This window comes from Centropristis striata, chromosome 9 (assembly GCF_030273125.1).
Source record: "Centropristis striata isolate RG_2023a ecotype Rhode Island chromosome 9, C.striata_1.0, whole genome shotgun sequence".
Classification (NCBI taxonomy): Eukaryota; Metazoa; Chordata; class Actinopteri; order Perciformes; family Serranidae; genus Centropristis; species Centropristis striata.
Window position 1 is genome coordinate 35451166 of NC_081525.1, and position 27035 is coordinate 35478200.

At 41.1% G+C, this 27035-nt stretch overlaps 1 protein-coding gene across 2 annotated transcripts in view; it reads left to right on the forward strand.

Annotated features, from left to right (window-relative positions):
* Positions 1-27035, forward strand: part of tle2b (TLE family member 2, transcriptional corepressor b) — a 96262-nt gene that overhangs the window by 14172 nt on the left and 55055 nt on the right. For both annotated transcript variants that reach the window (XM_059340622.1, XM_059340621.1), the window contains 3 exons: positions 3613-3710; positions 5541-5604; positions 26429-26473. In XM_059340622.1, the coding sequence (XP_059196605.1) occupies positions 3613-3710; positions 5541-5604; positions 26429-26473 (207 nt within the window). The remainder of the gene's footprint in view (positions 1-3612; positions 3711-5540; positions 5605-26428; positions 26474-27035) is intronic.

Below are 27035 nucleotides of genomic sequence, written 5' to 3' on the forward strand. Positions count from 1 at the left end.
ACATTTATTTATTTATTTTATTTATTGTTTTCCCCCTTAGATAACTCGGTTTTACTTATACCTGCAGAAGTGTCCTTCAACACAGATACAGAGTCTCCTATTATGACTAATAAGCACGAACTAATTTGATACCAGGTCTTTATCCTGACAGGCAGAGCTCAGTACAGGCAGTGAATATTTCTCTTTTTGCCTGAGGACTTTTTCTGTATTTTTCATTTCCTTTCTGCTCATAAAAAGTTTTACTGCTCCTGGGTCCATGAAACTCATTCAGAAAGGTGCAATTGGCGAATCAAAAGAAAGACATTTTGTCCGACAGATGAAAGAAATTTAAATCTCTCTCATCAGCGCAGCACAGGAGACGCCATGTTGACACCAACGGTTGTCACTCGCAGATCTCTTGTATAATCCTGATCTGTGACTATGGGCTTTGTTATATGACTTAGTGCTGCTGATGTAACCCGCCAGCAGCACTTTATCTGTGTGCATCCGCATGAGTATGTGTCTGTGTGTTCATGTGTTCACGGCAGCAGATGGCGGGAGCAGTATTACCACAGACGGATGGACAGTGCACAGGGTAGAGCGACAAGGCTGTGTTGACGACAGCAAAGACGGCCTCTCTCTCTCTCTCTCTCTCTCTCTCTCTCTCTCTCTCTCTCTCTCTCTCTCTCTCTCTCTCTCTGTCCCTCTCTCCTTCTTCTTCCCATCCCTTCGGTGTCAGACGGATGAATGGCTGGCTATCTCTCTCAGTCAGCAGCCACGCAGCTCTTTCATCATCTGTCTCTCTGCTCGTTCTTTCACTCCTCTGTAAAGATGTCAGACTAGTCTATCACTCCCTCCATCCCTCAGTCCATCCATCCCTCTCTCTGTCTGTCAGATGACGATCTATCTCTCTTCCGCCTTTTTCCCCTCCCTCATCAATCCATCCCTCCCACCCTGGGGTTTGTGCGCTTGCTTGTGTGTTCCTTGAGTGGGAATCTGCATGCATACTCGTTTGTTTGTTTTTCAATGCGCTCATGGCTACGTGGGCGTGTGTGTTTGTATCTGCGTGTGCCAGATCACTATCTACCCCCCACCCCTGCCCCTCCACCCTCCTCTCCTCCCCCACTGAGTGTGTGTGGTGCGAATCAAGGTCAGTGGGGATCTGTTGGCAGACACCCCCCCATCCTCATCTATCCCACCCATCCCCTGCACCCCTCCCTCGCGCCAATACACACACACCCACACCCAGATGGTTTGTGTGTATTGTGCCCATCCAGCCATCTAGATGTCCCTGCTATGCCTGCCTCAGCTCAGTTTAGCTCAGCTCAGCTCGGCTCCGTGGATTAATTACTGGGGAACCCACCGCGTCCCTGACCTCCACCGTCGGACTAATTGAAATCTAATTGAATTGTGCTTGTCTAGACTAATGAAGCCCCGCCACTGAAACCGCCAATCTTTTAGCCGTAGCTGCAGGCCGATAGCCACCCAGCTGCACTGTTGCCACTGCACTGTGCCGCTCAGTTTGGATGGATGAATGGATGGATGGCTCTGTGAACAGATAATCAAATGGGTGGAAGGGAAAGATGCAAAGTTGGCTCGAGTTACTGAGTAAAAAGACATATGTTTTGTGACTTTAGGTACTGGATTGAAGGTGTCATCAGATGTATTATGAAATTGTAAAGTTGAGTACTTCCATTCCAACTAAAACATATCCCTTCTTCGAGAAATGTATCCTGGATCAAATCAAAGCTGCATTTTGAGTCAAAGTGGAAGGAAACTTAATTTTGAGGACCCCATGAGTTAACTTGGACAGGGTTACATTAGCTCAGGTTTCACTGCTTGCTGTAATTTAGCTTCAAAAGATGGGTGTAGGTCTTCTTCGTGGCACCGAGAAGGAATCAGCAGGGATCAGTCCTCAGCTCTGGTGCTTTGGGTTTGACTGGATGCACTTTTCTACTTTTCATGTTGAGGTGTTCTTCTCTTTGCACGAGAGGCGTCAGAGGTCAGTGGGTTAGTCTGAACCTAAATACTCCTGCTGAGGCAGATCACTGACAAGTGATAAGAAGAGGCTAAAAAGAAGTGGCAGAGACACCTGGCAGTCTGCATCCTCCGCAGGCTAACAGCAGGAGTCCCACAGTGCTCCGAAAATTAGCCAGTCCAACTTGGGAGAGGAGTCTTCTTGCATAAAATCCCTTCTGAGAATCCAAAAACAAAAACAGAGCAAAAACCACCTCTGGTTTCCTGACTACAAACTTAAGGCCCATTCCCAAACATAGAACAGAGTCCTTATTTCTGGGTTTTTGTTATCCAGTAATTGTTTTTTACTAGTAAAATCTGTTTAAGTCTGACATAATTAATTTGCCAGGCACATTTCTTCTGTAGCAGTGTGCCACACCCGGCTCTAGGTTAGCATGAAAAGTCCCAGGGTGGTGGAGTTACAGCACCCCTCATCTGGACCTCGCTGCTTCCCTGCAGAGGGACAGGACCCCCTGCTTCAGTCAGCCGGGGCAGACTGTCCTCAGTGTGTCAGGGGTCTGCAGCCATGTCAGTAACCCACCTGACTTCTCTTGAGTCATGACCCTGTCTCTTTTACCACACTATGTAGGTGTGACTTTTTGCTGTAATATTACATTCATATCCATACAACCAGTGTGTATATGATTAAATTGTTAACTAGAGCACAAGTTCTTCATAGATCTAGTCTCAAAAAATCCTGATGAAAACACAGAGTAATAGTTTTTTATTTATTTATTTGAAAAAAAACTTTATTATGCATGTTGTCTCTCTTGACTTGTTTTATATGAAATGTAATGTATAAGCAAAAGTAGCCTACTTTTCAATATAAAATGTTATAAATTCCTTATATAGCCTGCCCGTCAATTGATTTTAAGCTCGATAAACAGTTAATATTTGACCAGATTATCTCCCGTTTGTCCGGCGCATTGAAATCTTCCTGCCTCATTGCTGAAACTTAACCAAGATCATGGAGGAGGAGTGTGGCTGTCGACAGCGCTTCAGACAGACATGGAGTACTGGTGGTGGTGGTGGTGGTGGTGGTAAAGGGGTGGACCCCCCAGGGAGGTGCTTGTTTTGTTGGTCCTTCTTTAGCTTTTAGCAGGTGAGAGACTGTGCCGTGATTCCCTATAAGTTATTCATTTGACGTTTCCTCCCTTCTCAGCTCTTTGTAGGCTGGAATACATTAGCAACCTGGCAGAGTGGAGAGGATGCTAATGTGGAAGAGAGGGAGAGGGAGAGGAGAGGAAGAAAGGATCGGGGCAGTGGAGGGAAGGAGGCAGAGTCATTAGAGGAGGAGGAGAACAGAGAGAGAGAGAGGACACGGCTTTATGATGTGTGGGAAGGGGAAGTGACCTTCCCTCTCACTTTCATCTTGGCTTTTTTCTCCCCTTGCCTTGCTTCCTGACACACACACACACACGCTTCCACACACAGTTTCACACACTTAAATGTATGGCTCATGCACGCGCACATGTGCCTGCACAAATACATTACAGGCACAATGGATGTAATCTCTTTTCATGAGCAGAAACACACACACACACACACACACACACACCTGCACACTTCAGTTTCCGATTTTCAACCTTTTGCTCTCTCTTTCTTTTTCTTGTGCAGGTCCCCTTACAACCCGGCCAGTCTTTCAAGTTCACAGTCCTGGAAACCCTGGACCGTATAAAGGAGGAATTCCAGTTCCTCCAGGCGCAGTATCACAGGTACACACACACTATTACACTGCACACACCATTTATACACTATATAGACATATACACAAATGTCCACATGATATTTATGCACATTTATTCCAGTGGCATAAGTTCTTTATATCATATATTCTCTACTCTTAATGTAATTACAGGAAAAACAGATTGCACAAATATAATATATATTTTTCATCTTGTCTAGCTCATTCCCATATCAGTTACTTACAGTAGAACAGAAGTTGTAGAAAAATAGATTGTAGTTTCAAACGTAACGTAATGTAATGAAGGTCTTTCTAAATGTTGTATAGCTGAAAGTGGCTCATGGTCACGTTATCATAATTCTGACCAGCAGTGACCTTGGCTAAGAGAAATAAACCATCCAGCATCTTGCTCACACCTCACTGGACAGACTGAGCAGCCTGCTGCGATACAGCTACAGCACTTACTTACACACACACACACACACACACACACACACACACACACACACACACACACACACAAAGATGCAGGATGTAGCAGTCATAAATATCAATTTATGTGCAGTTGTAATGAAGATTAGTGGCAATAACACTACACAAATACAAGTATAACACAATAGCTTTTTTATATTAATAAACCATCAGACTTACCTGTCATATGTTTATAATATCAAGCTCTGCTTCACCTTTTCTGAATATTGGCTCAAGCACTCAACACCTCAACATGACGTTAGAATCTTATTTACATTGTAGAAGCGGATTGGTCAAGATGCATCTGACTTAGCTTAGCTGTGTGTGTGTGTGTGTGTGTGTGTGCGCATGTGCATGTGCGTGTGTGTGTGTCGCTGTCCGTAGTACTGAAATGAAGCATAAGAGATTGATTGACGGACAGACAGCTGTTTCTACATGTCTCCTCCTACAGATTTGAAAAGGAATCGTTCATAAATTCCAAAAACATTAGTTGTTCTGTTGGTCCTACGCTCTTACGTGACTGCTATGATTAATAAGTGTCTTCTACCAAGCGTTCATAGCGACGTCGCTTTTTGATCCTTCGATGTCGGCTCTTCCTATCATTGTTAAGCAGAATTCACCAAGCGTTGGATTGTTCACCCACTAATAGGGAACGTGAGCTGGGTTTAGACCGTCGTGAGACTTTGACTTGACTTCTTTTTTTTAGCATTATGTTGTTATTATTAGCCAAGATACTGCTCCCTTGGTCCTGCAAATTTGGATATTTCAACTTCTTCCACCATGATGATTTATTCATGCACACTGAGAAGCCTGAATAAGTTATTTTCAATTATTTATTGTCAGAAACCAAGAAGTTTTATGTACAGTTGGAATGATCCGCCACTGCGACAATTCGTCTGGCAGTCAAATCAGCCTCCTTTGATCGAATTGTTCAATAGTCAACTATTTGGGGATCATTTCTAATAAGAGTATATGCAATTTGTTTTTGAAACACATTAGAGAGTACATTGGAAAAAAAACAAACCTGGAATTGATGCAAAAAAAAAATTTTTTTTTACTACATTTTGGCCTCAGTAGCAGAACTCTAAGATAAGTAGAAGTACATAAGTAGACACAGAAGCACTTGTCAAACAGACCTCACATGGAGGTGTGATGAATTGCAGCGATGAATAAGACACATCCTGCTGGCAGCTGCTACCATGAAGGTGATATTTTTCAGTGTCACTTTTAGCAGTAATAGGTAGCCTGACTGTGTGGCTAAGAATATTTTTTTGGCCTTAAACTCTGTTCGACCTCTACAGTATATAAGTCCTGTGGAAATTATAATTCATTTCAGTAGATGCAAATACAGCATTTAATCCGTGTGTGTCCTTTTTTCGTCCTTGTGCAGCCTGAAGCTGGAGTGTGAGAAGCTGGCCAGTGAGAAGACTGAGATGCAGAGGCACTACATCATGGTGAGTCCAATCAGACCTTAAACAGAGCTGCTCAGTGATTTGTTAGTCTGACTTGGCCACTCAGAAAGTCTGAAACAGTCTGATGGGTTCTCATATAGGAATTACAATGAGGGGAGTTGTATCTGTGCTTTTGATTAGCTGAATTGGCGTTATTTAATGTTTATGTCATTCAGGAATAAAAGCTCAGTTTGTCTCTCCACTTCTCTTTTGTTCCTCTCAAGGTTTCTCTCTCTCTCCATGTCAACTTGTCATTTCATCGTTTCTTCTCATTTGTTTATGTTAGAAAATATAATACCAAGGCAATGAGTGAGTTGCATCTTACTCAGTTGTCCCTCCCGGCAATGATAACAAAAACAGGGCTTTTTCATCTTGTATCATGCTTAACTTTAGTAAATCATAACATATCTGGGGATAGAGCTAATCAGAAGGTGCTCTGACTCAAAATGAGACTAAACTTTTATATGGATGTTTTTGAGCATTATCAAAGGTAAATGGGTAGTTAAAGTGTAGTCTATTAGATCATTTGAAATCTCTTTTGCTGCTGAAGCAGTTGTTGATCACTTCCAGCTCCTACCAACTGATCAAGAGAAGTAAGGTGTCAGCAGTTAATGACTGAGTTAATGAATGAGTTTAAAACAGCAGTCAACAAAGCTGATTTTTCGAAATTTGACAATCAGAAATATGCACAAACAAATGCTAAGGCATCCATGCATTTCACCTCCAGGACAATTTTCAGCCTCCAAGGGTGAAAACTTGGGCCGCCAAAGGGTGGGGACCAAGGGATTTACCAACACAGAGAGCTATGGAGCTGCTGGTCACAGCTGCAAAAATTAGACTAATGGGTCTAGTAGTATGCAAGATTAGCTGCGGACAGACAGATATGTCACACATGCATTGACACACACAGACAAACATATGATCGAGAATTATGAATGCATCCAACAAGAATTGTCATCATAAATATCTGTGATAACTTGTCTTTATTTACTTTATTTGCAGGATAGTACATCTGTGATGGAATACAGTTTAAAATGTCCACACGTTGTTCAAACCATTACTAAAGCAGTATTTTATGTTTTTCTCTCAGTGTTTCTTGCACATTATTTATTACCTCTCTCTAAAACCTACTTTTTTTTCTTTTCCATATCTCTTCCCATTTTTTTTCCTCCTTCAGACTCAGTCTGTGTCTCTGTCTCTTCTTCCTCTCTCTGTTTTCTCTCGTGCGCTAACAGCCCAAGCTCCCTCTGCGTCGGTGTGTCTGTGCGACTAAAGGCTCACATGTATCGTAAGCCTTCGTCTGTGGTACAAAACCCACACAGAGCCGACCAGAATACGATATGCACCATCTGCTAAGCTGCTCGCATTTCATAAACCTGGGAGAGCAGGCAGGATCAGGGCCGTAAGCTAGATAGACACACAGATGGATAGACAGAAAGAGAGAGAGAGAGAACCAGACAGGCAGATAGATGGACAAATAGAGTGTGAGAAAGAAAGGCGAGCAGGCAGACAGGAAAACTGGCAGACAGACAAATGGATATAGAAGCACACAGACAGACAGGCAGAAGATAAACAGATAAAACACACAAACAAACATACAGGAGATACAGCATACACACATTCATTCATCTACACAAACACACACACACACACACACACACACGCATGCGCTTCTTTTTCTATTCTTATGAGGACCTTCCAATAAATATCTTTATTTCTCAGGCCCCAACTTATTAAAATTCTTGGAATACTACTGACAATAAAATCAAAACCTGTCAAAGTTACATAAATATTCAAATAAAAGAACTGAAACAAACTGTTTGATTATAACATAGCATGTTACTACTTTCAAAGGGTGTTTTTAAAATGTCCACAACCAATGACATTGAATTCAAACATTGTAGAAGTAATGATTAAACACAGTCATTGATTTGTTCATTTTTAACTTGAAGGACCCGGTCTGTTGCTTTCACCCTTCACTAGCAAACCGCCCCATGAGTGAATCTTTTGGCTCACCCCTACGTATATAAGATTACAGAATATTGTACATCCAAAACAAAACTGACAGAGGGGCGGGACTCAGAGAAAAAGTCGCAATTACAAATCAGTCAGCTGCTTCAGCACCACGGACAGCGCCATGTATTTGTCAATACTCAGCACAGTTCGTATGGTATTTCAGAGCCGTGGTCCGGGCCATAGACTCTAATTTGCACAAGCCAAAGGATCGATGAGTCAGGCGGATTAGACTAACATATTCAACTAAACAACCCCTGCTCTCTGCTACTAGGGGATGAAGAGGGGGGTGGCAGGTCAATCAGGGGGCATTCCTCCTTACCCCCCCTCAAATCACTTAATGCTAATACATCGCACTAGTTATACTTACAGTCGTTAAGGGAGAATTCTCTTTGGATGTGTACTGATGATCTGGCATCTGGTCGCTATTTTTTTATAGAGTCGAGGCCACACCCCCAGGGCCCAAAGGCTGCTGCACACAAACATCCTGAACACACAAAATGAAAAGAAAAGAGGAAATACAAGCAAAAGGGCAGGATCTCTGCAGATACGGACACTGCCACTCACTTCTAGTAGGCAATAAGTTATGATTGAGATATGAGACATCATTTTGCCTTTAGTTGTTAATAATTCTCACTTAAGTTACGGCATCATTTCATAGTCACATCCTCAAAACAGGGACATTTATATAACATTTTAAAGTAATTGTATTTTCTTGCAGTTGCATAAACAAACTTATTATTTTGAATATGTCATGCACTTTATAATAACACCACCTGTTTTGTTAGAATTGTAAAGAACCCAAATACAAATCCTCAACTGGTCCTTTAAAAACAGAAGGTCTTGTCAGACTGACCTCATTTCATGAAAAAATGTATGACTGAATGTGCCGAACACACACAAAAAAACCCCTCTGAGCACCACAGACTTCTCTAGAACACCCACTTCCCTAATCTCGGGCACTCCCCAGTTCAGCTGTGGTTTCACAGAATTACTGTGTGGAACAAAGAGCCCAGACAAACATCCACCTTCTTCATTGCAAATCCTCACCACCCGATCCTACAGTAGGAGTGGTGTTAAACCAGCATGGATGCAGTTCTCTTTCCTTAGACAGGGGCAAGAGATGACATTTGATAAAACTTTGTGCAAATTAAATGTCATGGCCTTTGTGACCACTGTGCCACTGGTAAAGTAAGGAGGAAGAGACATAGCACAGGAGCAGCTGCTGTGATACGTTGTATGTATGTTCAACACTTATGTAGAAGGAGGTCAGGGAGCTGCAGGTGCAGATGACATGTCCATATAGCATGCCAGACGGTAAGCGCTCCAGGCTATATTGTTTGTAGTGGATGGCTAACACTGTGCTATGCTACTACATAGGCATGGTTTAGAAATGAGAGGGAGGGAAAGAGGGAGAGAAAATGAGAGGGAGGGGAGTGAAAGAGAGGCTCAAAGGGAAAGATAGCTTGAGAGAAAAAAGGCTCAGAGTGTCAGACAGAAAAAAAACAGGGAGCTGCTGAGGGAGGGAGGGAAGGATACAAAGGGACACAGAGATAAAGAGAATAAAAGAGGAGAGGGAGAGAGTGATAGAGGCAGGAGATAGATACAGAGGGAAACCGAGAGAGAGAGAGAGAGAGAGAGAGAGAGAGATGGAAAAAATGCTGAAAAGGAATAGAGAGACAAAATGAGAAAGGGAGATACCAGGGGACAGAATTGCAGAGAGGAGAGATGGAGGGTGAAAAAAGATGCTGTGAAGGGATGAAATGGAGAGAGAGAGAGAGAGAGAGAAAGAGAGAGAGAGAGTATGCAACACAGAGTGCAAGAGAAAGAGATAGTGATGTGTTTGTGTGGGGGGGCGTGAAATGAAAGAAAGAGAGATAGAGAGGGGAAGAGAGAGAGGGTGCACGCACAGACACGTAAATAATGTGAAGCAACAACGGACTCGCTGCGCCCACAGAGGAGATAACCCAGAAGGCTATATTTAGCTCGTTAGGCCTGTCATCCACACTGAGGCCTGTTTCCACAGGCTGGGGCTCTGCTCACCACGCTGCACTGCTCCTGCCTCTACTATTCATCAGTTTTAAGCTCTTTAAATACAAGGGTGAGGGGTTGGAAAGTACTGAGATGGTTACACTTGGTAATACAGGGCTGCTGCATGGGGAATTTTTTGTGAACTTAAACACTTTAACACCCGAGAAGACATGATAATTAAGAAACAAGCTTCTTTTTTTTTCCTCTGTAATGTGGCAGACTTTGCTGTTTCATTGTTCAGGTGTCTACAAAGAATATTTGCCATTGCTGTCCTCTGTTCGAGCACATACCCAAAACTTCTGTGTTATTGTGACAATGACCTTTCGTGCCCGAAGGGAGGAAATGAGAAAGAAGTGAGAAGTTGTTATCGAGCACCACCCTGGTATATGCTACATCTTTGATAGGAAACGTGGTGTGTTGGATTTTGACACAGGAGGCTGCTGTTTGCGCTCCATTTCCTACCAAGACTCAACATTGGTTTCTTCAAACCAAGACCACTATTGTTTCCTTACTTTAACCAAGCAGTTGTTTTATTTCAAACCCTCAATGTTTCCCCAAACCTAACCAAGCTATTTTGTGCTTACACAAACCAAACCTCAGCTTTAGTGGTGAAGTTTTATTTTTGAAAAGGTCATTTTGTAACCTGGCATGCTTGATGGTTTGTCACACACAACCATCTAAGAAGCTGTCATTGGGAACTGTTTGGAAAAGGCACTTTACCTGGCAGGTGATTGGATGACCCACCTGTCTATTACTGTCCATCACAGGGGCATCCAGTCAGATCAACAAACCGTATGAAGTCATTCTGGAAATGAGAGTAAAACAAGTTTTTGAGAAAAGCCTTTCAGTGAAGAAATACTCTCCAGTGCTGATATAACTGATGCTGTTTAAGCATTGTTAACCTCTCTAGAAGCTGCCAAAGTTGTTTTGAAGGAACTTTTTACCTCTCCATGTCTTCACACACCTAAACCACACATGTACCTACCAGTTGCTCCACACAGGATGCTGATTGGGTTGAACCACTGGTTTGAACGCAATACCTGACGTTGGTTTGTCATGTGATCTTCTGATCCTGCAAGTCTTGTGTGATTTCAAAGTATTGTGAGGATCCAGAGGCAGAAAAAGCTTGTACATGTCACACTAGAAGGCAGTTAAATTCAGTAGTTGCAGTTGTATTCTGATGTTTTTTCAGTTGGAGGGCTTGTTGCATTTGGCACCGTCTTTATCTTTGTTTTTCTTCAGAGAAAGTTTGAGTTTATGTACTGTGCCAATGTTGTCGTTATCTGATCATCAGCCATTCTCATTATAACTTGCTAACTTCTTGTTTATATCACAAACAAACCACGACTGCTGGAGGCGTGGATTTTCCTCAGTGTCAGATACCTGAAAATCTGATGAAGACTTTAGGATGAAACCCTAGCTGCTGCACCTTATTAAAAACTTTTACTCTAATCGTGTACTCCAAATCCTGTCTGAAAATATGTATTTAACTAGAACTGGGCTAAAAGGGCAGACTCAATTTATTTAAGTTTTACATGTGAAAAAGTTAATTAACATTTCAAGATAGTGACAGTTCAGGTTTCTAATGGTTCAGTTTCAGTTATTTTGTTGGAACCATCATGAACCTTTTTCTTATCTTTTATAAACAGTATTTGTACTGTATTTACATATGTTTTATTAGTGGTATTAAGGCTAATGTAATCACTAAAGCACAATCAGAATAAGGCTTATTGCCAAGTAGGTTTTTTACTTGGTATACAGGCAAAGACTGCACCAATCAGGAACATAAATATAGAATAAACAAATGAAAAAGATAATATACAAATTATATAAAAAATAGTACAATGTACAGAAATAATACTCCAAGACGTATGTTAATGTATAAATGGAGGTAATAGTACCGTAATAGACTGAAAATGTCCCCAATATATTTAACTATTTGAGAGGATGTGAAATTAATAATGCAAAGTGGAAAGAGGCTGAAGGAAGCCAATAACTTCAGTGAAGAGACATACTTTTCTAGCAGCCTTCATGTTTTAATATGAGGTGTTAGTTTTACTTTGCTGCTGAATATCTTTATGGCATGGAACTTTTCAAAGTCTGGAAGTTTGTTTTTTCCTCACATTCGCTACTTTAATTCTATAGCTGGCAGTAGGTCCGTTTAACACATTTCATGCTTGCAGAGATGATGCCATAACCCTCTGAGATTGCTCCTGTCTGTGAAGAGTGTTGCTGCAGTAAAACAGCAGAGCCAGGTTTGGAGATTGTATGTTTGGCAGACCCACTCTCTGTATCTTTTTGGATGGAGTATATGTTTTATGTTGGCTGCTCGACTAGACTGCCTCATTTCTTTGTGTGTGTAGAGAGACATTTCCAATGTGTAACTTTAGTGATAGCCACACACACACACACACACACACACACACACACACACACACAAACATCAAGTCACACACACTGAGTGTCTGTGGGCGTCTTGCTTTTCTCCTCCTGTTTTATTTATAATTCATGGCTCTCAGATTTCACTGCTCTCCTGGAATTCCACTGTGTATTTTTAAATAAGGTTGCATTGTAGCCCCGGCTAATCAGGGGCCGTAGACATGTCGGTCACATGCTTTCACAAAGTGCAAGCAAGCCTCCCGCCTGGAGAGCTGCGTACAGCCCTGCTGGCCTGAGGTTGAATCTTGCAGAAGCAGAAACACGAGCACAAGGCTCAGTGGGATGTGGAAGAAGACGAGATAAAACTGCTGTCTTGCATCATAAAACCCCAAAAGTCAACATTTTGACTCAGAAACACCTTCATGTCAATCCTTCTTTTCCATCATTCCTTTCCCTGCAGCCTTGATGTAGTGGACTGTGTAAGACTTGCTGTTGTAAGATAGGAAAACCTTGATGATGGCCTTAAAACTGAAGGTTTTACAGTCATATACAGTTAATGCTGAAGGTTAGTTACAACCTTGGAGAACTCTTTTTTTTTTTTTTTTGCTGTGATCAGAAGCTCTGTAGATCAGTCACGGTCAGTCGGTTGGTCCCCAGTTTTTGCCCGAGGAGGCTGAAATGGCTTGGAGGTTTTATTACGTGTTTAGACAAGCTTCTTTAGGAGGAAATCTGTCTGCATACTGTGACGCAAAAGTACTGTGAAGCACTGCAACACATCACCACCAAGAGCTTGCACATGCATAGACACTTCTCTTCTCTCCTACTTCTCTTCCTAGTACCGCAAAATAGAATAGAAATTGAAATAGAAATAGTAATAGAAAAAATTGCCCTAGGTAATTAATGCGCCTTCTCTGTTCTGTTATATTATCTGTGATAATTCTGCTTAATAGCTGAAATGACTCCTGGATAGTTATCAAAGCTGTTAGGGCAACTTGAATGTCTGACTGATGGAAATAGTTTGACATGTTTGTTGTCATTTGCCTGGACTGTACATAGATGTTACGTAAACGCGTACGTGAGGAGAGACAGCGTGAGCTGATCAGAACACACTTTTGCGTTTTCAACCCTTTAGACGGAAACGCAACGAGGGAGCGTTATTAAGACTTCCACTCTGAAAGTTTTTTTGTTGGTTTGTGTTATTAAGCCCCCAAAAATGTCGTCGTCGTCTAAAGGAAAGGCACATCTGATAAAATATTTCACCGTTTTTACCCGAGAGCGTTGTAGTGTAAACAGACCCTCTCAGAAATAAAACAGGGAGATTGTCAAAATAAAAGCGTATATTAAACACGCTGATATGCATCAATGTTTGGGATTGCATCGACGCAGTTGGATCATTCACTGATAATTCGATATATCCATCTGTATCGATGCATTGTTACGCATCATAGTGCATACTTGGTTTCTATCTATAATTAAATGTCCTCAGAAACAATTTTTCCAAATTCTTGGCTTGCAGCCTTTCTCTCATTCCTACTGTCAAACACAAGACAAAACTCTTATGGGGGAGTGGACTGTATGATAAAGACATGTCTGCCAGTGGGTGACAGCTCACAGTTGGGAATCACATTAGGTGGCCTCTCCGCACTGTGAGTGTGTGTGTGTTGAAAATGAGGTACAGAGGCGCTGCAGGGGTCTGGTGTTAATGAACGGCCATGCTGTCTGCAAGAGACAAAATATTTGCGTCAAGTTTCGTGACACACATGATATTTATGTGCGTTGTTAAGCAGGGCAAGGGTAGACTATAAGGCTGTCACTTTTAATTTGAAATTCAAACATGAGGAAAAAATATATATTCAGTCTGAATGGGCTAAATTCAAAATTGACAGTAAATTATCATGACATGAAACCCTCTAAGAAGCATTTTGTACGTGACAACATTGATGGAAAAAAAATCATGGGCTGTTTGGTCCCTTTTAAAAATAAAACTGCATTTCAGGAGAAAACCACAGCAACAAATCAGAAGCAACATGTCAGGGGGCTGATGACCTGAATGAATTGCCTTTTGTGCCATTTCAAATCTCTGAACAAATCTGAGACGTGGGCATCGATTCGGAGGTCGTGAACCAGGCTAACCTGTTAGCGTGTCCTTTAAGTGAGGCAGCGCGGATGAACTGATCGTCAGTTCCAAGGTGTAGTTTAGGATTAGACAACGTGGGTGGTGATCAAAGTAGTTTGAACTATGTGTTATTTTTCATTTTTTTGTAACCAGATTTTTTATAAAAAAGAGACAGCTTTAGTAAACAGTAATGCCACAGTAAGAGGCTGACTTTCTGCAGATCGTGCAAACATCAAACTTCCAGCATGCATAACAAGTACCTGCTAACAATGCTGGCAGTTCACTGTGTAAAACTTGTCACCAGGAATGAGTATAATGGTTGCAAACTAACCTAAACTAAGCTATAAACTCTACAACATAATACTTCCTGTTGTTTTATGATAATTGTCTTTAAAGAGCGTTCTTTGCAAGAAAGAGGTTTACTTTAAGCCTCCAGGAGAAGGTGTTACAGTATATGAACATCTTATGAACTTAACTTGGTAGATAAACCTTACAATTATGACTTAATATACAAAAATAAACTCTAGTTCATATATTTCTCTTGTTTAAACTTTTTCACTTTCATACAGAACAATTTGTCACTGCTCGAAAAGTAAACTAACTGTTAGTGCCGGACAAATAATTGGGAATTTATCTAAATTGTAGTGCAATATCCAATTTGTATGAAGGCAAACTATTTATTAAGATTAAAATATGTGTCAAAAATACCATTCTGAATGAAGAATTGTGGCAAATCCTATTCTGCAGACTTATAAAAACATTTTTGTTTGGTACGGGTCCTCACAAATAATAATTTTCAAATGTTTTTACTGAAAATGAGAAAGATGATGCAGAAATGATCATTCTCTCCAATATTGCCCTACTGGAATACCACAAATGCTGCACAAATTATCACATTTTTAAAACATTTTTTTTTGCTTTAAATCAATATTATATTGCTTGTATTTTGAAATCACATGTAAAATTCCATTAAGATACTCATAATGTATTTTTAGCGTATTGTATCTTGCAGCCTGTATCAGGGTTGTATCATGGCCTCAGTGTTTTGTCTCATGCCTGCCATGTGGTCATTTGTTGGAACATAGTGAGTATGTGTGTTTGTGTTGTGTGTCTGTGTATCTGTGTGCGTTGTCCCTTCAGTACAGCCCCTCAGGCAGAGATGGAAGTCTGTGTGTGTGTGTGTGTGTGTGTGTGTGTGTGTGTGTGTGTGTGTGTGGATTAATGCGGCGCTCTCAGCCTCTTACTCCGCTCCCAGCTCATCTGTCTGATTCAGGCTGACACACTGTGTTCTCTTCAGCAACATTACAGTCACAAACTGCTTGAGAAAAAGGGGAACGGGAGGGGAAGGAGAGAGAAAAAAAAATGAAGGGAGAGAATAGAAGTAATAAGGGAAGTGAAGAGAGAGATGGGGACAGTGAGATAGAAAAAAAAGAGTGGGCATAACAGACAGAGATGAAAGAGGAATATGAGAGAGAGAGGGGGCACAAGGGCATTGGCAGAGGCTGCAAAAAAAGTAAAAAGAAAACAGAACAAGGACATTGGCAAGGAGGGAGAAAAGAAAGGGAGAAGAAACAGAGCAAAGACAAAAAGGTTGCACTCTTGTGTTTGAGTAGAGCAAAGGAGGAGGGCATGAATAGAGGGAGAAGATGAAGCCAAGAATGGGAGAAAAAAAGGAGGGAAATGAGACTGATGTAAGATAGCAGGAAGGAAGAGGGCACAATCTGAACAAGGATTGCTTCTCGCTAAGCTAAACGTTGCTCTGCCATCCGATAGTGGGAGTTGGCCAGGGGATTTAAGCGAGGCCAGATGTAGGGAAGGATTGAGTCTGTTTTAAGACTCTTAAACCTGTCTGAACTGTCTGGAGCGGGAGAAGCAAACGGGACAAGAGCATTCATAAAGACAGACTGGGTCTCCCTTGTTGTATGCACATGTGTTTAGAGATATAAACCCACGTCAAATTCAAGGTCAGCTCGATCCAGTTGTTGTTCCGTCTCTCCCTCTGATGAAACTGGCTGCAAGAGAAGCTGCAGCGAGGCTGAATGTCTGCCGTGACTGATTTAGTCGTCACCCGCTGACAGGACACAATGGAGAAGTCAGAGCCTGCTAACCTAACCTCTGATGTGGGTTAGCGCAGCGTGCTAATAAATGTTTTAACATCAGTGGTGTGTGTGTGTGTGTGTGTGAGTGTGTGAGAGACAGAGAGAGTGTGTGTGGGCGGGCAGATGAAAGAGACAAGCTCACCCGAGAGACACAGATGAACAATGCTTTTGTTAAGGTTTTTACACACATCCACACCCACATCACACACACAAATAATACATGCAGGAGTAAACACAAGCTGCTGGCTCACACATATACAGGCTTTGTGTGAATACAAACCACACATGCACGCACGAGTATAGGTTCTCACACACACACACACACACACACACACACACATGCACGTGCACACACACGCACACACATACAAATGCCCCATTTAGATAAATCACCTTGGATTAGACCCACTTCCTAAAGCTCATTTTTAAAGTCTGCCAGCGTTCTTTGCAGAATGCATAGGAGAGATAGAGAGAGAGAAGGAGAGAGAGAGTCTGGCACCATCGTCTGACACTCTCTCAACACCACGGGGGTGGAGGGAGGGAGGGGGTAACGAAAGAGCAAACACTCCCTGAAGAATGGAAGAGTGGAAAGAGGAGGGAAACACCAGAGTGAAGGGAGAAAGAAGCAGAAGCAGAGAGGGAGAGAGCAGCTCATTGAGAGAAAAGCAGGAATGCTTTTTGTCTGCCTTGCCCTGATGATGACAGTGCTGTGTGTGTGTTATTAGCTGCAGATAGACCGTTAGATACGGGCCATGTTCAGAAGAGTGGAACGTTACATTGCGATGAGATAAACAAGAATTACGCTGCAACCTCATTTATCTAAAGTAACCCGCCCGCTGAACTGACATAACGAGCCAAAAAGCAGGCGAAAAAAGCAGTAAGTGAGATGTCGACCCTGCTGCACATCTCACAATGTGTATGCTGGGGATTTTGATATTCGAGACAAATTTTACTGCGGAAATTGAAAACAATTTATTCCTCTCAATTACACAAAAGCTTTTCTTGGAAATAGAGTTGCTCATACAAGTCTGTCGAGTTTTGAAAAGTACATAAAGTATTCAGGCACTATATTCAGGAATGTTCCTGTCTTGAACCTTTTCACACGTACCATGGCAATGCTGGAATAAATCCTGCAAGGGACATGCCAGCAGACGAGAGGCCAGATGTATGTGTACATGCCGGAAAAAACTCAGAAAAATGGAGGCAGATGAGCTGTTTTCGTCCAGTACTTATGTTTTTGTAATGTATGTATTGTCTATTAATGTATTATAAGTTTGATACAAAAACACATTTTTTATATACTTTAATTAGAAACACACATCCGCACATGCACAGTTTAAAAAATGTTACAGTGGAGTCCTGTGATTGGCATTTTCAGGGATAGACTGCATGTGTAAAAGGGGCTTAAGTGTCTTTTTTGTGGAAGATGATAACAGGGACCCACATAGACTAATACTACTATCAGATGATAGACTATTATTCATACAGTGATATTTATGTTAGATTGCCATCTAACTTATTCAGTTCAGTAAATTATGTACTTGTGTTGTAAGTATGGTTAAAATTAAGTTTTTCTATACAAATTTTCTGGCTTGGTATTATAATTATGAACATAATTTGGCAAACACTTTCTATCATAACAAATCGTAAAACAACAATCACATTGAGTTTTATCGCCCTGTGGGTTTATTCAAAGCTAAAAATCATTGTGGATTCCTTCGTAGATATGTCTTGTGTAAAAAATAGAGAGAATAAACAACAATAACCCAAGTAAATAACTTTCTCCCTTTTTTAAACATAAGGTAGCTGAAATATTTTTTTAATATCAGTTTTCTGCTGCAGTGTACACTTGCAAGTTTCTGTGTTTAGATGAATGCAGATATACACATATGATCATATTTCTTGGAAGAAATTATTCTTATTTCAGACTAACATTGGATTCTTCACATTTCTGTTGGGAAAAAAGTCTAATAATCTTATATAAATACACATAGTACAAACACACACACGCACACACACACACACACACACACACACACACACACACACACACACACACCTCTTTCCCTGCTCTCTGGGTGGGCAGTGTTGTGTGTTCTTGGTAAGCGACGTCAGCCAGTTGGCTTAGTGCCCCTCTGCCAGGCTTAAAACACACACACACACACACACACACACACACACACACACACACACACAATCATGCACCACATGCGCCTTGCAATCTGCTACACACGCATACACACAACCCACATAGACAAGAGATCTTACACAGAGTGCTGAATGGGAACGCAGTGACACAACTGAGGGATTATATAAGGCAGAACGGCGGGCATGGAGGGGGGTTGTAATTGGAGGTTGGGGGGGGCAGCAAAGAGAGGATGAACCTATTAAAAAACTGACTACAACAGACAAAACACATACTGTACCACTGCAATTTTAACTGCGCCCACAGTGCTGTTATTATTGTGCTGCAGTCCAGACCACAGTCATAGTGCAGCTGTTCTATCACCTGCTGAAGAGTGCACACCTGTTACTACTCTATCCAGATTAATATTTTTCCTGAAAATTAGAAGTTTTCTGTTCTGGGAGTAGGCGCGCACAATACCAGTAATCTCAGTAAATCAACTTGTTCTTTCGGCATAACTTCAGCTATGGTGAAAACGCACTGTTCGTATTCCAAACAACATTAAATGCAACAAGTAGAAACATGCATAAACCTATGGGTTTCCAAGCTCACTGCTTCAGTGTTTTATTTTGTGATATTTATAAATATTAAGGCAAAAGAATGGCATTCATGTTAATCGACATTAGAATGAACTAGGGATGTTATGATATTCTACTATATATACCATGGTAAAAAACACAAGACAATCAATCCAGTTTCATCCAGAATTCATAGAACCTTAGTTATATCCCTAACTTCTGTTTTATTTAATTCTTCCTGACTGCCAGAGTATATTGTCATCCAGATATTAATACCTTCTCCGGTGGTCAGTAGGAGACGAGAGGCCAGATGTATGTGTACATGCCGGGAAAAACTCAGAAAAATGGAGGCAGATGAGCTGTTTTGGTCCAGTACCGATGTTTTTGTTATGTATGTATTGTCTATTAATGCATTATAAGTTTGAGACAAAAACACATTTTTTATATACTTTAATTCGAAACACACATCCACACATGCACAGTTTAAAAAATGTTATGTTATGATATTCTACTATATATACCATGGTAAAAAACACAGTGGTCAGTAGGAGTTAATAGAACCTTAGTTACGTCTGTAACTCTTTTTCACCCCGAGTCCGGCAGTCCACTAAGTTGTTGCTCTCACTAGCAATATTAGATTTTTTTGTTTCAACCATGTTGAGCTAAAAACATGCATGTAGTTTGAAATTCAATTGGTGTTCTGTCGGGATTTAAGGGAAACTTAGACTGCAACTTAACTTAAAGGGATAGTTCGGGATTTTGGACATCAAGTTTGATGAAATACTTGCCAGTAGTGTAGTGGATGCAAAGCTATTAGCTCACTTTTTGAGCTCTGGTGTTGGACTTCTAGCCGGCTCTGATGGTAGAATAGATAGTTCCAGCAAGCTGACAGGATCACGAAACTACAAGGTTTTACTCCACAAAACTACATGTACAATCCCTTTATCAAATACACTTGTATTACTGGCAGCTGTTATCACGCTAGGCTTACACATCCACAGACTACACAGTTAGACTCTCATACAGCATTGTCACTGGAGTGCTATACAGACTGCACAAACAGTACAATAGTCACTTCACTGCTGTCTGGCCTACACCCACAGGACAACTGTTACATTTCAGTCACTTACTCTTCTCCTTTCCACCTCTTTAAAGGAAACCCTGACTGGACCAATTAATTGTGGAATTGAATTGATTGTACTATTAAAAGAGCAAATTCATAGCCAAGTTGCAGGAGAGCCCAAGAGATATTTAGCAGGTTAAACATCTGGATCTGTTTGTGAGAATAAATTCTCTAGTTTGTAAATTGTTTTGACAATGAAGGCGGTGACGACCTAAAGCCAAAAGCAAGATACAGGACGATGAAAATATCCGAGGGAGAACATTCCCATTCCCATATCGCTTCTAATGCGTATTCTTTTGAGACCAAACAGACCAATTGAGGATTCCTTTTAGTGAAATGTCTTGTACTGTGTGACCCCCCAGATGCCAATCAAAACCAAGTCAACTGCAAGACATCTTACTTATAAGATGGACATTCATGCCCATATTGAAAACTTTAGGAGTATGTCGGAGCGCAGCTTAAATTGACATATTCATAGTTTTTCAATCTTAACTGTTTAACTGATAAATGTAGTGCTTTATACTTGCAGGTGGGACAAGTGGTCCTAGGTATGAAATGTAGTTGCACTGTCTCCAAAAATGGTCATAAAATGGGTCTAATGGGTCTCAGTCTGGAGCCTTGTTGTGTTGTGTAATGTGATCAGTACAGTAAATCCGATGACTGTGAAAGCGTGGGTATAGGTGCCATTAGTTATATTTCCCTGCTACCTGACGAACATACTGTGTAAATCTTTGTGCGTAATATCTTAAAAATTGAATATACCGTTGATTGTAGATTTATTCTGCAGATATAACTGAAGAAAATGACTGGAGGATGAGCTAACATGAATCACATATTTAATTAAACAGTCTCTTGACAGATGTGAACTAAATACCTTTTCCATTCAGTCCTTTCACTCTCAAAAATGCTTAGTGGCAGCATCAAGGCTCCTTAAGATTTACTATCGCCAACCCAAACCTACTTGCCTTCCCTCTGGCTTTACAGAGCAGCGCTCCCATCAAACCTTTATTGCATTCCTTTCCGTAATGTCGTGCTGGTTATATACAGTCAGCCGCTTCATTTCAGTCCAGAGTGGAGAGCTCTCGCTGAGGACGGCTGCTGAAGTGAGCTATTTAGTTACTTGCAAGGTTGTATTCAAATACTAGGGCATGGTTGTTGCACTCAGCTGTTGGTGTAGTGGGAAAAAAAGCGAGATACTAAATGAAAAGAGGCTGTTTGAGAGCAGCGAGTGAAAAAGAGAAACGGAGAGTAATGGCAGAGAGGTGGAGAGGCTGATGGGAGAGATGGGGGGAGAATTAATAAGGAGAGACAGACAGGAATTGAGTTAAAAAGATGGGGAGGGCTGAGGTGAGGTGTAATGATGGAGAGGTGACGAGAGAGGCTGATGAGAGATGGAGGGAGAGAAGGAGGGAGAACAAAGAGATATGTCACATATCTTTCATGTTGAGAGGGTTGGAGGAGAGGCAGACATGGAAACACAAAGAGCGAGCTTAAGTATATTTGTGTGTGTGTGTGTGTGTGTGTGTGTGTGTGCGCGCTCTAAAGCAAGCGTGTTGTCAGGTGTGTGCATACTTGTGTGAAGTATGTGTGCATTTTTACATGTGAAAGAGATTCAAAGCAGCAAATACATCTTGTGTGAGTGAAAACACATTTTTTCCTTGTGTCAGTCCGTCCATGAGAGAAATCGAAAGAAAGGAGAGTAAAATACACAGCGGAGGTGAACTCGACAGGCAGAGAGAGAGGAGAAAATTTAGATACGACACTCGACAAGGACGAGAGAGACAAATATACAAAGCGAGCGAGCCAAGTAGAAAATGGCAATAGAGAGAAAGCATGAGATAGAGCGAGGGAACATAAAAGAGAAAGATGATTGATAGAAATGACTAAGAGGAGAAAGAATGAAGAGTAGAATAGAGACAGAGTGTAACGGACAGAGACAGAAATGATACAGCAGATGGATAAAAACAGGGGAGATAAAAGAGAGAGAGAGGGAGTGATGGGGAAAGGAGAGAGGGAAAGAAGGTAAAAAAGAAAGGTAATTGGCAAGAAAGATAGAAAAGGTGTTGACAGGAGAGAGTGGGAGGGAATCCACATGAGGACGGAGGTGACAAAGAAGAGAAAGGACAAGATGGTGACAACAGAGGAACACAGACAGACAGACACACACCTCCCTCACCTGTTGTTAGATCAGGAGAAGGACAAGATGAATGAATTAGATCTCCGCCAACAAAGTTTTTGCCCTCTGATATCCAAACACACATCTCTTCCTGTTCCTCTCCATATTCCTCTGTCAGCTATTACAACCCACAATCAACAGAGTGCAGTTTCATCTGGCCATGGTGGCTCACTGGTCGCCCACAGTCTCATTTGATGGAGGAATTATTTGCCCTGAGTGCAGGATAAGTCGTCAAACATTTGAAACCATTATACAGGAAGAGAAAAACAGTTATTATGATGTAAAAAATACTCTGATACTGATTGTTTGACATGATTTAAATTGTGTTAATGTCTTTTTCATTTCACTGGGACTATAAAAACGACTTTGTTAAGGTTAGGGGGAGATTGTGGTTTGTAGAAACTAACATTGTTTGAAGTTTTCCCAATCATAGTGACCAGCTTTAGTCATAAACACTTTGGGCTTTTTTGACTGTTTTTGAATACTTTTCTTTCTGCCTGTATATACCACGTAAAACAATGTTTACTATGCCATGTTGGTATTAGCACACCCTCAGCTATATTACCTGATAGTTATTCTTTTCACTTTGACTTACTGGATCATCACTTTGGACCCAAAACACACACAAAAAAACTTTACTTTAAAAACACAATCATATTTGCAACCTGTGTTGCAAATATAACATATAAGAGGTTAAATGAAGAAAACAACTTCTTCTATATTTTTATACTAAATATATTTGACCGTATCTCCGGTTTCACTTGGCCTATCATCATCAAACAATAACTGGCATGGAGTCTCAAGCAAGTTCTTTAGAGGGAAGTTGACGGCAGGGCTCAATGTTACTTCATTTTTATGTCATGAAGAAGTTTTTTGAGTCAACTTGTTTTGATCATGCCAGTATGATCACTGTCTCCAGAGGGTTAATCCATCCAACCTCATTTCTGAGATGTTTTTTAAATATTATAATGCTGTAGCTGTATGTCTGCCATTGCTGCTGACAAACAGTAACAATAATTCATACAGCCGCTACAGGTTTTGGACAGGGGTGGGCAACATTTTGAATTTTCCAACTGGCCACCGTCAACCCAACAATCGGTCATTGCCAGTATATTTGCACAGGTGTGTGTGCAGTGCCCCGAGGAGCAGCTCGCTCACTCTCAAAGGCAGACTGTTAAATTACCAAAATAAAACGCCCAAAATCTCCAAAACAACCAGCAAGTTCTGATATTTGTCCAGTCGCCCAGCCCTAGTCCTAGGCAGGTAAATAGTAGCGATGGAAACTAATGAACCAATGCTCTCTTCTTCCCAAAATAAAAAAAATCTTTATACTTGACTGCATGTAACTCATGTACAAAAACGTGTAAAGAATCAAATTCTCTTCCAAAATACAACTCAGTACCATGAATTCAACCCTCTCTTTTCAACAAAAATTTAATATTTGTGGGGAAAAAAATTGACATTGCCACTGAAGCAGCAGAATATGTCAGAGCATGTCATCGCCTCGGGGGTAACCAGCGAAAAAACACATGCAACTTAAAAATCTGCCTCCTCATCTTTTCTTTTATATCTCTCACCAAGACATGAAATTCAGTGTTAAGCAATTACTCATCAAATATATACATTTTTAATGGTTAGTCTGCACTTATCAGTTTTTTGTATCATTGTTATTACATAGTATTCTATACAGTATATGTTATGTGAACTATATGTGTAGTGCTGAATAGTGTAGTAATGGGATAACTATCTTTTTAGTTTTTAAAAAAATTCAGAATTACAACACATTTAATGCAAAGCTTATACAATCTAATCAGGCAGTGCTGTACTCAGTCATGTTCATGCCAATAAAGTGAATTTGAATATAGATAGAAAGGTACATACATGGATGGAGACAGACAAAGATAGCATGTGAGCAAAATGAGACAGGAAATAGAGAGATAGACTGAAATGGAGAGCGAAAGAACATCTGACAGCTAGAAAAAGAAGGAGGGGAATAACTAGAGAGAGAAGGAGGGGTGATAGGAAAGAGGGACTGACAGCCTCTGAAAGATAGAGATAGGACCGAGAGGGAGGGACTGAATGAGGTGAGGAATAAATGGAGAGGGAGAAGAGAGCGACAGAGCGAAAATGAGCAAGAGAATACAGAGGAAGAGAGAGAGAGAGAGAGAGAGCGTAGTGTCTCGCTCTCATCAGTCAGAGCGTTGCTCATCCGGCGGCGGAGGCTGCCTTTGTCACCATGACGGATCCTCGCTGTCTGTACGCCGCTCGCCACCAACACCATTACAGCACATTACTGATGTACACACACACGGAAACACACACAGCGGAGAGAGAACAGCACATTTAACAAGCGCACACACGTGCAGAGGAGGCAGCAAAAAGGTATTTAGCAAACACACACACATACAGGTGTGTGTAGTGTGTTAGTGTATATGCAAAGACACAGAAAACACACAGACATACAGATATAACCAATGCTGTATTATTGACCAAAGAGACATTATTTTCTCCATTAATAGTCTATTAATTATAGCTCTATAAAATGTCAAAAAGTGGTAAATAACCACTGTTTCCACAACAATGGAAGACAAAGAAAAACTGCAAATGTTAATATTTGAGAAGCTGAAACCAGTGAGCTTTTGGCATTTTGTTTTAAGAGTAATTCAACATTTGGTTCAAAAGCAGTGTTTCACTGCCCTCTCTGGTTAAAAGGTTGAAGCTGAAATCATGGCAGTAATGGGCTTTGTTGTAGTGATGGACCGATTAAACCACAGTTGCAGACACATCTGCAGGCAGTCTTGTGCAGTCAGTGTGGCTGTTAGCCAACACCAGGAAAAACCATGACACTAACGTTATTGATTTATTTAAAGTTGTGCATTAATTGTTTTGTTTTTTTATCAGGTGCAAAGAAATCGAGACTAGTTCAAAACAGAGTACATGGCTGACTGCGTTTGGTAAATGCGATTTTGTGGGCAATGTGTTACAGGAATATTTAATGTCAATCACTATTTCTGTAACATGTATGTATATAAACACCACTGTATTATCCACAAACAGCTAGATCTGTTCACAGCGTGAAATACCTTTGAAATGAAATGAGTGAAGTCAAAGCATTGTCCTTATGAGGCCAATGACAACGTGTTTGAAAGCAGCAGACGAGCATCCTCGAGCTGCCCCGCCCCCTCAACACAGTGTGCTCACTCAGTCAGTCACTTCCACACTCGTCTGTAGGGCTGCCAAAAAAAGAAAAAACATGATATTAACATTATATATAAGGCATCGGCCGTCAAAAGACCCAAATAGGTTGGTTACTTTGTTGCACCTTAAACCAAATCACACAGTGATGTCACAGATTCCTTGAGCACACTGAGGTGGATGAGATTGAAACAAACAGCATTTCATGTCAAGAGAAGTGACGCTGCTGTCGTATGGACTTTTGCTTTGCTGATGAAAGGGTTGTCTTAAGTTGTGGGCTGGAAGAGTTGACCTCGATTGACCTTTCACCTGTTGGGTGGATCAGTTCTTGTTTACTAATAACTCACACTGGCTGTGAAGAAATCACATTCTTGTGTAGTAGACTTGGAAAAATACGAAGCTATCTTCCAGGAATGTGTACAGAGTGTATTTACACCTGAATGAGCCAGACCACCTCCAGATGTGGAGAGGCCTGTGTTCATATAGTTGTAGACTCATACTATAGACACACTTATCAATCACTGCACACACACACATTCAGATACAGGTACACAGTGGCCTTAACAAGCATTATACACCAATGCACCATACATTGGTCTTCAAAGGCACACACACACAGAGGCAGGAGCTGCGACACACACAAAGTCATGCTTATTTGGCAGCCGTGCATAGAAAAACCTGCTGAGAAAGTGATCGCATATAACTCACACAGAGACATAAATACCTCATTATCTATACACAGACACACACACACACACACACACACACACACACACAGACACAGACACAGACACAGACACACTTTCTCTCTCGCTCCTCCATCGTTTCACTCTCTATTTTCCAGCTTTCATTAAAACCACACTGACAAACAGCAGCATATGCAGCTACACTGAGCAACAGATGTTCAATGGGAGATATTGTGTAAGACTGAATGTTAATGTGCGCTGTGTATGAAATGCTAACTAAGCTCTGTCATCTGTTTGTCTCCACAGTACTACGAGATGTCCTACGGTCTCAACATTGAGATGCACAAACAGGTAAAAAAGACAGTATTTTTTTTATTTTTTTAGTCTCTACTCACTGCTGGTGTACTTGGAGCTTGTGTGTATATTTCTGTGTAGAAGTGTTTTGCGTAGGCGGGAGGAGGGGAATGTGTTATTTTACACACACAAACATTGTAGACCAGTGTGTCATTTTGTGTGGGTGTGTTTTTACTATATTTTTTCGACCCCGTCCGCATTTATATTTCGCATTTCCACTAAGTGACCTCCATATATGTAAACAAAGTGGACAAATTGTGAGAAACACCCACCGTATAGCTTCAAAATGTACCACAGCATTGGTTTATCACAAATTCTAATTTCATCATCAAGGAGTTTATATTTGTCTGTCCTTCGATTTCTGCTCAGGCGATCGTCTCACACTGTTGTTTTGTTGTGGATTCAAGGAAATGCAGTGTCGAGTGTGAGCTCGACAGTCATACATGACGGGGGGGGGGGGGGGGGGGGGGGGGGGGGGGGGGGGGGGGGGGGGGGCAGAGTTATACAAGCTTGATTAAAAAGAAAAGTTAGGATGTTGTCTAAAACGGAAATAATGCTA